Below are 12,492 nucleotides of genomic sequence, written 5' to 3' on the forward strand. Positions count from 1 at the left end.
CCTCCTCCTTCCTTTTTCTTTTCCTTTCCTCTTTCCTTTCCTTTCCTTCCTCCCCTCCTCCTTCCTTCCTTCTCTTCCTCCATTCTTTCTCTTCCTTCCTCCCTCTCCTCCCTCTCCTCCTTCCTTCTTTCCTTCCTTTCTTCCTTCCCAATAGCACCTGTTAAAATAGCAACCAGGCGAACGGCTCTCCTTCCGCGCTAGAGGGCGCCGGAGCTGCCTGGGTTACCGGGCGGAGGAAAGGCGGAGCTCCGGGAGAGAAGAGGCGGGCGGGAGCCCAGAGGCCTAGGCTGCTGGTGAGTGGAGCCGACGGAAGGCAAGGAGAACGAGCTGCCGGGGAGGGGAGCGTCAGTGGTGGAGGCAGAACCAGCTTTGGGTAGCCGAGAGCGGGCGCACGAGTAGGGTTTAGGGTTCGGGTTTAGTCTCCAGGGCTTTCCACGAGAGTTTGTGGCCGAATGGCCACCCTGCACCCGCCATGTACCTTTTGCCCTCGCGAGATATGCAGACCCAGCCCGGGCAATTAGTTCCGAGTTTTAGCATGGGGCTCCTCTGTCTGCAAGTAAGCGGCAGACCGCGAGATGGCAGCAGCGAGGGTTCTCTTTGCTGCCGCCTACTGGTTGCCTATATATACCTATACCTGTATTAGTGTGCCGCGTGAACGCAGAGCCTTTTCATCGCGGTGCAGCGTGGGTTGTTGGCTGATTTACAAAGGCAACCACTGTGGGCCCATGTCGATGTTAGGCCTTTTTGCCTGGGCAGCAAAAGAATGTGAGCAGAAAAGAGGACCTTTGCAGTCTCTCTCTCTCTCTCTCTCTCTCTCTCTCTCATTTTTTTTTAAAAAACTAGAATTCTTTATTGGCCAAGGAATTTGTCTTGGTGCATACATTCTTGGTGTACATAAAAGAAAAGTTATGTTCAACAAGAATCATAAGGGACAACATTTAATGATAGTCATAGGGTACAAATAAGCAATCAAATCATACTAGGAAACAATCAATATAATCGTAAGGCTACAAGCAACAAAATTACAGTCATACAGTCGTAAGTGGGAGGAGATGGGTGATGGGAATGATGAGAAGATTAATAGTAACGCAGACTTAGTAATTAGTTTGACAGTGTTGAGGGAATTATTTGTTTAGCAGAGTGATGGCATTCGGGAAAAAAATGTTCTTGTGTCTCGTTCTGCTGTGCAGTGCTCTATAGCGTCGTTTTGAGGGTAGGAGTTGAAACAATTTATATCCAGGATGTGAGGGGTCTGTAAATGTTTTTACAGCCCTTTTTGACTCGTGCAGTATACAGGTCCTCAATGGAAGGCAGGTTGGTAGTAATTGTTTTTCCTCCTTCAGAAGAGTAAAAGCTAGAAGGGTTCCTCTAGCTTCCCCGTCTGTTACCATCATCTCATAACTTGGCCGGAATTAAACAATCTGAACAGGGACTTAGGTTTATCAAAAATCAAAAGCAACACTACTGCTTTTCACGCAAGGACAAGGACCACCTCTATGAATCTTTGAAATGTTAACAGTGATAAATACAGCATATGGTGAACGCACATGAAGATTGCTGTTTTATAAGAAAAATTATATTTCATAATTGTGTTCAGAAGTCCTGAGCTCTGTTTGCTGGCAGATCACCTTTTCCCAATACAGGTAGTCCTTGACTAACGGCCACAATTGAGCCCAAAATGTATGTTGCTAAGTGAGAAAACTGTTAAATGAGTTTTGCCCCATTTTACGACTTTTCTTGCCACATTTGTTCAGCAAATCACTGCAGTTGTTAAGTTAGTAACACGGTTAAGTGAATATGGCTTCCCCATTGACTTTGCTTGTCAGAAAGTCATAAAAGAGGATCACAGGATCCCGGGACACTCCGACCGTCATAAATATGAACCAGTTGTCAAGCATCAGAGTGTAAATCACATGACCATGGGAAGGCTGCAATGGTCATAAGTGTGAAAAAGAGTCAAAGGTCACTTTTTTTCAGGGCCATTGTAACTTTGAATGGTCACTAAAGGAACTGTTGTAAGTTGAGGACTACCTGTAAAATGGACCCAAAATATATGGCCTTTACAAGTCTATAAAGCAAAGGAAAGCTGAAGTAAGTAAGAAGTAAGCACAGTTATGGTTTCACTTAGCAACTAACTCCCTAATGCCAAGGTCCCAATTGGTGATCACTAAATGAGGATTACCTGTATTGGCATTCACAAGTTTCTGGGCTTTTTGTATCCTGCTGAAAAGCAACAACTCTGTGCTGCAATTTGGGAGACTCAAATAGCTATTTCTGCCTCATAAGGCATCATCAGTGAGCCACATATACTTGAGAAGATACTTGAGAAGAGGGTTTTGCTCCTGGAAGCACGAAGCCAAGAACACCAACCTGAAGATGACGAATGAGACTTCGTCGAAACGTCGCCAAGACACTTCCAATTTTACGTGGGTGAAGACCCCTCTTGTTTTTTATTCATAAAAATCTTTTCCTCTCATGGCAAAATATTTGAATTTTATAGCTAAGTTGTTTACCTTTTGCCAATTCCTTTCAGCTGATAAAAGGCCTTTAATCTCATGCTTTATATCTAGAAATGAGTAATGATGATGATGATGATGTTCCTCAGCTTTCATCTGAAGCTTTAGCTGCTCTGCAGGAGTTCTATGTCGAGCAACAGCAGAGAGAAGCTAAGACTACTGATAAAACTCAAAGTTATTCGGTTGGCTCTATTGAAGAGAACTGGGTAAGCATTTTTGCTAAAATACGCTAATGGTGACTCCTGTGTAGAAAGGCTCACGAGTTTTCACTTCCAGTTTCCATGAATGGAAATAGCAGTGACTAAGTTTCCAGTGAGCTTAGAGCACTGATTAATGATCTATGCAAAAAAAAACAATGGCATTTGCACCTTGGCAGCCATTACTTATATCTTGGTGTATCATGTTAGTCCAGCTTTATTTCCCATTCTCCAGCCGTTGCATTCATGGCTGCTGTGAACTGGGAGCAGATACAGATAGTCCTCAACTTAAGACCACAACCGAGCCCCAAATTTCTCTTGTACAGTTGTTAAGTAACTTTTGCCCCATTTTACGACCTTTCTTGAAACAGTTATTAAGTAAATCACTGCAGTTATTAAGTTAGTAACATGATTTGTTAACTGAATCTGGCTCCCCATTGACTTTGCTTATCAAAAGGTCGCAAAAGACATGACCTCGGGATACTGCACCTGTCGTAAATGAGTCAGTTGCCAAGCGTTTGAATTTAGATCATGTGACCGTGGGGATGCTGCAAAAAAAATCACTTTTTTCAGCACTGTGGTAACTTTGAACGGTCACTAAATGAACTGTTGTAAGTTGAGGACTACCTGTAATTCTCAGGAAAATATATGTATAATTCCCAAACAGACCTATTCATTATTGAATTCATGGAACAATTTGTGAATGGTAACTTAATTCAGTGGTATGCCTACTCACTCTTAGTTTTTCTTTGAAACTAAACCGATTTTCTAGATTTTTGTTATTTTTGTCTTGATATCATCTAATTCAAATCTGCCAGTATTTCAGTACCAAGGATCCTTGTTTTATATATATATATATATATATATTTATTATTTTTTCTTTTCATTGTTTTTTCTTAATATAAAATAAAATTTAAAAAGACAATGGCAAAAAGGGGAAGGGAAAGGGAGAAAGGAAATAGGCGTAGGAAAGAAAAAAGAAAGAAACAAAAAGCAGTGTCTTCCAGCTTTTTTTGGTGCAGTAAGATGCATGATAGTTATATGATTAACTTTTTACTTATATAAAATAATTAATACTAGCCATTTCTATAACAACAACATACAAAATTCAGACAGTGAGAACAATCAACCAATGGAACAGCTTGCCTTCGGAAGTTTTAGGAGCTTCATCACTTGAGACTTTCAAGAAAAGATTGGACTCCTGCTTGAGTGGGGGGTTGGACTAGATGACCTATAAGGTCCCTTCCAACTCTGTTAATCTGTTAAAAATGATGAAGGCCCAAAATCAAAGTTTAATTTTTGTCTCTTTAGAGCACAAAAACCAGAAACGGTTTCCAAGTGGAAACAAACTACATTCTTTCCCCTAATTTGTATAATTAACTTCGTTATCTCCACCAATTCCTTCATCTTTTTGATCCCTTCTTCCATGGATGGATATTAATTCTTTAAGTTGGTATTTCAGCCAAACCAGACCTCTGGGTTGTAGCAAATAATCTTCTAGGATAAATGTTACTGAAAAAGTTACGCTGTTAACATTTGCACCTTTTTTTAACCCTTTCAGCAACTGAGCCAGTTTTGGTATGATCCTGAGACGGCATTTTGTTTAGCTAATGAGGTCATAAGAGCAGCTGGGAAAGGTGGCAGGTAAATTCTGTTGGCTCTCTACAAACCAAGCATTGTGACTACAGTAGAACCTCTGGTCACGAACGCTTCTGACCACGACCATATCGGGTTCCGACCAAAAAATTCACGTTTTTTTTTTTTTTTCACGGCCGATTTCCCTTTCCACGCCATTTTTTTTGTAAGCTCCAAATTTCTAAAATTAGGTTCGGGTCATGACCAAATCAGGCCTCAACCAAAGTTATGGAACGAATTATGGTCGTGACCAGAGGTTCTACTGTATCTTGTAAAAATGCTGCTTATTCCTCCATCAGCCTTCCTTTTCAGCGCATTAAACTACAAGTAGTCCTTGACTTGCAACCATTTGTTTATTAACCATTTGAAGTTAACGATAGCACTTTAAAAAGTGACTTACCACCGGCCTTCCCACTTACAAGCATTGCAGCGCCCCTACAGTCACATGATCAAAATTTGGGTGCTTGGCAACTGGCATATATTTCTGATGATTGCAGCATTCTGGCTCATGCAGTCGTTATTTGTGACCACCTCAGCTTTCTTCTGACAAGCAAAATCAATGTGGAAATTCTTATTTGCTTAATGACTGCACAATTCATTGAACAGCTTCAGTGATTTCTTTAACAACTGTAGCAAAAAAAAAAAAGATCGCAAAATCAGGTTCAACTCACTTTACAACCTCCTTGCTTAGCAACAAAGTCTGGTTTGGAATTGTGGTTGTAAATCCAAGATTACATGTATGATGCAGTTTTGACCATGGGGGTGGGGGTTCACGGTTAAGACACAGGACTGTCAGACTGGAGATAAGAATCACTAAATAGTTTTTTACATTGATCTCTCAAGCATCTGCAAACAGCTCTGGATTGTCACAATATCCTATCTTCCCCTTTTATGGATGAGGGGTTGAGACCATTCTTTTAATGAGTCTTTGATCTATAAGTAAAGGTTCTCCTCAAACATATGTGCTAGTTGTTCCTGACTCTAGGGGGTGGTGCTCATCTCTGTCTCAAAGCCGAAGAGCCAGCGCTGTCCGAAGACGTCTCTGTGGTCATGTGGCTGGCATGACTAAACACCAAAGGCGCACGGAACACTGTTACCTTCCCACCAAAGGTGGTCCCTATTTTTCTACTTGCATTTTTTAAGTGCTTTCAAACTGCTAGGTTGGCAGAAGCTGGGATAAGTAACGGGAGCTCACCCCATTACGCGGCACTAGGGATTCGAACCGCTGAACTGCCGACCTTTTGATCGACAAGCTCAGTGTCTTAGCCACTGAGCCACTGTGTCTCTTTGATCTATAGAAGAATTTGAATCCAGAGTTTTATCCAGGATTATCAGGGCAGGGGGAATGTCAAAAAAATAAAGAAAATGGCTATGGCTATGCAGTTAAGGCCCTGCACATTTTTACATGTGTAGAAACAATGGTGAGGCCTCCATCCTGTGATCGGGGTTTCCATCTTCAATTTCTGACTATCTTCTCCTCCCCACCCCACCCTACACATTTCTGCCTTTATTAGCGCAATCAGCAGATTTTTGTTGCACAGAACTCTGAGGCTGCTTCTTTAAAAAGCATTTAATATTTGGACATGTGTTAACCACAAGTGCATAAGAGAAGTGTACTTATAATAGTAGAAATAGAAGCAGCATACTTTCAGGAAACCACACCCTGTTTCATCCTATCCTGTGTATAAAATAGATGGACAGGGACTATTTATGCAGCAATCCAGAAGGTACATGTTACTTTTTCAGTGATAGGTTATTTGTAAAGTTGACTTTGGTTGCAGTACTGTGCATATTCACCCAAGAACAAGATTGCACTTGTGCAATGAATAATTATTCATGATTTATTTGTAAATAATCATTCATTCAGTTCTGTTGAATTGGCAGAACGTCCTGTCAATTCCAGAGATTTTCCTGTCCCTGGTGAGGGGAAAATAATTCTACAGGTATATTATTGAACAAGAATGATGTTTGTGGACTCATGTAAGTGGTTAAATTCAGGAAAAGGTGTGAATTAAACATTTTGATGTATTAAATAACCACTTCTTTCCTTGCTTCATTATCCTTGCAGGATAGCTTGTGTCAGTGCCCCGAGTGTTTATCAGAAACTAAAAGAGCAGGACTGCCAAGGTTTTTCAACCTGCATTTTGGAGTATGACCAGAGATTTTCTGTGTATGGAACCGAGTATGTTTTCTACGATTACAACAGTCCTTTGAAACTTCCAACCCACCTTGAAGCACATAGTTTTGATATTGTCTTAGCAGATCCACCCTACCTATCTGAAGAATGTCTCCAAAAAATAGCAGAAACCATCAAATACTTAACTAAAGGAAAGATTCTGCTCTGCACAGGTACATCACTTGTTTTCTCAAATTCATTTGCATCGGTAGTTTATTGAAAGATAACGGTAGCCATTTGTAAAATCATTATTATATAGCTGCATACACTGAAAATAAGTTTCTATAGAACAGGGGTGTCACACTCAAGGCCCAGGAGCCAGATCTGGCCTGCGGGGCGCTTAGATCTGGCCCGCGGGACCACCCTGGAAACAGTGAAGGACTGGCACGTGGTACCTCTGCCAGCAAAAATGCAGCTTGGGAGCTCTGTTTTCAGTTGCAACAGCCTCCTGCAACCCTCTGCCATTTTCACTGGCAAAGTGCTCAGGCCACCACAGGCGTCCCCGACACAAGTGACATTGAGCTGGCTACATCCACCCTGGCCACACCCACCCTGGCCCCCCAAGGTCAAACACAGCCATGACGTGGTTCTCAATGAAATTGAGTTTGACACCCCTGCTATAGAAGAATGTTCTGATAAAACTTCAGGTAGTCCTCACTTTGTGACTGCCTCATTTAGTGACCATTTACAGTTATGACTGTGATGAAAAAGTAACTTTTATGACTAATCCTAAGATTTACAGCCTTTGCAAGTCTGTAAAACAAAGGAAAAGTGAAAGTAAGATCCTAGCCACAGTTGCGATTTCACTTAATAACTGCTTCTCTGAATGGCCCACAAGGACTACCTGTAATTAAATATTTCTCCTATCATTGTTGTGCCAAAGGGGACCAGCAGACAGCATTGGAGGTTAGGGAAAGTAAAAAGGGGAGAAAGTACAGAGAAATAACAGCATTGTCAGACATATCAAAGGGCAGTGGCTTTGAGTATAAAACTATAACTGAAAACAGGTATTTAAAGCTTTAGAGGACCAGCAATAACTCATTCAGAAGTTGATGGCATTTGGAATAAATTTCAAAAGCATGCTCTGTTTCACCTAAGATATGTATTCAGGTAGTCCTCGACTTAACAACAGTTCATTTAGTGACAATTCAAAGTTACGATGACACTGAAAAGAGGGACTTATGATCATTTTTCACACTTACAACCATTACAGCATCCCCATGGTCATGTGATGAAAATTCAGATGCTTAACAACTGACCCATACTTATGACAGTTGCAATGTCTTGGGGTCATGTGATCACCTTTTGTTACCTTCTGACAAGAAAAGTCAATTGGGATGACAGATTCATTTAACAACCATGATGCTAACTGAACAACTACAGTGATTCACTTAACAAATATGGTAAGAAAGGTCGTACAATCAAGCAAAACTCACTTAACAAAATGTTTCACTTAGCAGAAATATTTGGCTCAATTGTGGTCGTAAGTTGAGGACTATCTATATTGCCATTGTATGACCAGATATGGGGAATGTGCCAGGACTAATCTATGAACATAGTATATTTGATTTATTGCTTAAAAGAATGCTGTACGAAGTGTTACTTGATTCAGAACATATGGTAGAACAAATATTCCTTTAGTGTATTTCATGGCTGGTATCTGTTGAACAGCCATTCTGTTTTGGATTGTATTTTTTTCACAATGTTCCCATTTGGGAACCAATCAGCTCTTCCCCACAGTGTAAGATTTGTAAAGTGAAAAAATGGATATCCTGGGGAAATAGTTTGAGAAGAATTTGTACTTTTGATAGCTTTATCATAACAATGGTGCTGTCTGAACATGTAGGTAGTTCTCGACTTATGACTTGTTGCTTAACAACTGTTCAAAGTTATGAGAGAGCTTGGCAACCAGCCAGCATTTACTGCCATTTGCAGAGTCGTGCAATCACATGGCAAGGATTTATAAATAAACACATTTATTTCTGGTTTCCAGCAAAAATCGTGCTGTAGCAATGAGTTCGCTGTATGACCACCATCTTTGCTTTACTGCCTGTTTACTTAATGACCAGCACAAAAGAAGTTATACAATCGGGCACAGTCATGGGTGACTGACTTAACAACCTTGAATAACAACCATAATTGCAGGCTCTGTTAACGGTCATAAGTCGAGGACTACTGTAGCAGCTTATCTGTGGATAGCAGGAAAGAATTTTCATTTTTACACCCAATTTAGGAGCTTTCTGGGAGCAGCTGATTGGACCATAATTGGAAATACATAAAACCTGTTCTGATCTAGAAGGACTATTCTAAAGTTTTGTTTTGTTTTCAGGTTTAATCATGGAAGAATATGCTGCAAAATATCTTGGTGTGAAAATGTGCAAGTTTATTCCAAAACATGCTCGAAATTTAGCTAATGAATTTCGATGCTATGTGAATTATGATTCTGGACTGGATATGGATTCTCTCTCTTGATAACCCAATAAATATTAATAGGATTTTTCAAGCTGGAATGATTTTTCCGTTTCTGACAAAATAAACACCTGCCATTTCTTTTTTTAATGATGCATCCATCAATATTTTTTGTTTCTGGTTACATTTCAGCTGATATGAATCCCTTTGTAAGGGAGATGGGCAATTTCTAAATTCGATAAAAAATATTTTTCTAGGTTTGCTTTTTGGTATCCTATGTAGAAGGAGGTGCTAGTATCCATAATTAGTATAAAGTGTTGATTTCAACTATTTAAGATACACATATTGGAGCATACAGAGCTACCTGTCTGAAATAGAGAAGAGATAATAATTATTTCAATACATTGAATTTCCTCACACTTGTTTTTAAGGAGTCTAATGAATATTGCTTCTTTCAACCATCAGTGCATTAAAACATTAGGAATGCATTCACAATATTATTTTACTATACACCATTCTGCATGATCTGTATTTTACTTTGTACAGTAATATGTGTGTGAAGTCACTTAAAAACATCTTTTGATGGAGGAGATAAAAAGTTCTCTTTTTTAGAGTCCACACTGGGCTTGATAAGACAAGCTGCAATAAAGTGATTTTTTCCCCCAACAAATCCAGTTAAACTGGATTGCAGATGAAAATTGAAACTGATGTGGAAGTGCCCTTAGAAGTCCCCCCCTCCCACTTTTCAGGATCTGATGCATTGGGCTACAACAATACTGTTGGTCATGTGAATATCACTATACAGAGGGTCAACCTATTCACCAAAGCATCTGAAGGCAGGGCAAAAAGAATGGATGGAAACTAATAAGGAGAGAACCAACTAGAACTCAGGAGAAATTTCCTGAGAATTAAACAATTAATTAGCAGAATGACTTGCCTCCAGAAGTTGTGGGTGCTCCAACAGTGGAGGTTTTTAAGAAGAGATTGGACATTTATTTGTCTGAAATAGTATAGGATCTCTTGCTTGAGCAGGGGGTTGGACTAGAAGACCTCCAAGATCCCTTCCAATTTTGTTATTCTGTTACAAATAGTTTTTTCATAAAGGTTAAAGTAAAGATTCCCCTCGCACATATGTGCTACTCATTCCCAAATTTAGGGGGTGGTGCTCATCTCCGTTTCAAAGCCGAAGAGCCAGCGCTGTCCGAAGACGTCTCCGTGGCCATGTGGCCGGCATGACTAAACACCAAAGGCGCACAGAACGCTGTTACCTTCCCACCAAAGGTGGTCCCTATTTTTCTACTTGCATTTTTTACATGCTTTCGAACTGCTAGGTTGGCAGAAGATGGGACAAGTAATGGGAGCTCACCCCGTTACGTGGCACTAGCGATTCGAACAGCTGAAGTGCCGACCTTTCGATTGACAAGCTCAGTGACTTAGCCACTGAGCCACCGCATCCCTTTCCTCCCCCTCCCCATAGATGTTAATAAATTACTACAGGAGCCAAAGTCATGTGATCACCTTTTGCGACCTCCTGACAAGCAAAGTCAATGGGCAAGCCTAATTTACTTAACAACCCTGTTACTAACGCAACAACTGCAGTGATTCACTTAACGATAGTGGTGAGAAAGGTCATAAAATGGGGCAAAATTCAATTAACACATGTCTCACTTAACAACAGAAATGTTGGGCTCAATTGTCATAAATCAAGGATTACCTATAGTGGACGCTTGAAACCAACTGAGATAGTGAGTCAATCATCAAGTAACCGAGTTTAAACATGCTTGGGATAAACACATGTCCAACATTTGACAAAAATTAAAAATAACAAAAAAATATAATAATTAAACATAATTATTTAAAAAGAAAACAAAAGACACAGTCAAAGGGCAGACTCAATGGACCGCTAGGTGTTTTTCTACCATGAGTTTTCTGTTTCTATGATCATTCCAGCTGAGAATTTAAACTACAGGCACTAGCCACAGAAGAAATTGTATAGCATTGCTGAGAGCAATAAAGGAAAAAAAACCTTGCAATTACAATAACAGCTTCAGGACAGATGACTATTTCAATTATCGGGGAAAGACACTTCCACCAGACTGATTTAAGGCCGGTTTCCCCTCCCTTTCTATTAACAGAACGCTACTGTGGGGTTGCTGTAAAACAGTTATTCCTAAACAGATGTCTTCAAAGGATGACTGCAATGTGAAGCTACTGAGAGTACATCAAGAGTCTCGGTTCCATAACCTGTGGCTTCCACTGGAATAATTTATATTTAGGTTACCGATGTCCGGATGTATATATTATCACCAGCAACTGTTCAGGGAATGGCTATAGTTAGAAACATTATAATCTCTTTCATTACTTCATCTGTGCCCCCTTTGTGCTCCTACCCAGTTTCCAAGGTTATAAGGCAATCGCATTTCCCATCTTGCTTGTAAGAGCCTTTTGTCAAACTTCATGTAAGATTTGATTTTTTTTTTGACATCGTCAGTGTCTTCTGTGTTTGTGTTTTATAGTAGAAAAGATGTGTGTATGTGTGTGTGTGAATGCATGCTAAGTCTATTTGGCCTGGATTTTCAAATATTTGAGTGCTTTCTGTAACTACAGGGAATCTTGATTTTTTCAGTGTTTTACAAATGAGGGCCATCGCGCCATTGGCTTGTATATTTTAATATTATAAAACCGTTTAATATTTATTTTAATGTAATGGAAGAGCAGAAAGGAACATTTGACTTGGCACAAAGCACTGTCTCATAACATGGATTGCATTCATTATCTTCAGACTTCAGTCTGAGACTAGATACTATTTTTGAAGTCTTGTTCGCATTTAAGTTGTCAAATAATTTCCTTGGATTGGAATTTTTTTTTAATACAATCATTACTTAATTCCCGTGATGAATAAATTGCCTAAACAATATCAGTAATATTAAAAGCGGGGAGAGGGCATTTATTACCATTATAAATTGAGGACACAAGCAATATTGCCCAACCTTTCTGAAGTTCTTTGGAAATTTAACCAATTCAGTGAATGCTCTAAGATCAATAAAGTGTCTCTCAGTTTATAATAAGGTTGGAAAATAAAGTCAGCATGCAAAGATCAGATGTAAGCAAGCTAGAACAGATGAAAAGAAAAGCCGAAGAACAAGACGACCAAAAAATAACTGAGCTGGAAATATCACGAGAAACAAGGAAAATCAAGGTAGGGCTAGAAATAATAAAAGCAGCAAATAACAGCTATAGCCAAGAAGATCAGCAAATGCATATTTGCAGAATCTCCAAATTCAGCTGAATTAGAAACATTTCTATCAATCTGTCAATGGAGAGACTGCAATAAACCAGTCAAAACCTGACAGAAGAAAGCAAACGTCTGGTCGCAGCTATGGGGCAACCCAAAGAAATACAAGAATGCAACTTGGATAAAAGAGGTAGATATGAATTCAAAAAAGAAGCTGAAATGAAAAAAAAAAAACTTGTAATAACAGCAGAAGTGGTTGAGAAAAGGATCAAGAACTGGTCCACACCAGGTGAACTGCATGGTTTTGGTTGAATGGTCTACACC

The 12,492-nt window shown here is 39.7% G+C and overlaps 1 protein-coding gene across 2 annotated transcripts; it reads left to right on the forward strand.

Annotated features, from left to right (window-relative positions):
- Nucleotides 1–227: 227 nt before the first annotated feature.
- EEF1AKMT1 (EEF1A lysine methyltransferase 1) lies at nucleotides 228–9,034 on the forward strand. Of its 2 annotated transcripts, XR_011600405.1 has the most exons (6): nucleotides 228–293; nucleotides 2,571–2,722; nucleotides 4,275–4,357; nucleotides 6,417–6,697; nucleotides 7,738–7,927; nucleotides 8,854–8,894. XR_011600405.1 is itself a non-coding variant. In XM_070943915.1 (5 exons), exons 2-5 carry the CDS (start codon nucleotides 2,573–2,575, stop codon nucleotides 8,994–8,996), a joined length of 657 nt encoding a protein of 218 aa, XP_070800016.1. In that variant the 5' UTR covers nucleotides 228–293; nucleotides 2,571–2,572; the 3' UTR covers nucleotides 8,997–9,034. The 2 variants fall into 2 exon arrangements, 1 of the variants encoding a protein (XP_070800016.1); XM_070943915.1 differs by lacking the exon at nucleotides 7,738–7,927 and having other exon boundaries at nucleotides 8,854–9,034.
- Nucleotides 9,035–12,492: the final 3,458 nt, after the last annotated feature.

This window comes from Pituophis catenifer, unplaced genomic scaffold (assembly GCF_029215685.1).
Source record: "Pituophis catenifer annectens isolate HBS135680 unplaced genomic scaffold, rPitCat1.0.hap2 SCAF_4, whole genome shotgun sequence".
NCBI classification, from domain to species: domain Eukaryota; kingdom Metazoa; phylum Chordata; class Lepidosauria; order Squamata; family Colubridae; genus Pituophis; species Pituophis catenifer.

Bases quoted from the DNA above. Each gene is read 5' to 3' on its own strand.
- EEF1AKMT1 (XM_070943915.1), top strand. From the start codon at position 2,573: ATGAGTAATGATGATGATGATGATGTTCCTCAGCTTTCATCTGAAGCT. The intron at 2,723-4,274 runs GTAAGCATTTTT...TAACCCTTTCAG, and splicing joins GCTCTATTGAAGAGAACTGG to CAACTGAGCCAGTTTTGGTA. The intron at 6,698-8,853 runs GTACATCACTTG...TTTTGTTTTCAG, and splicing joins AAAGATTCTGCTCTGCACAG to GTTTAATCATGGAAGAATAT.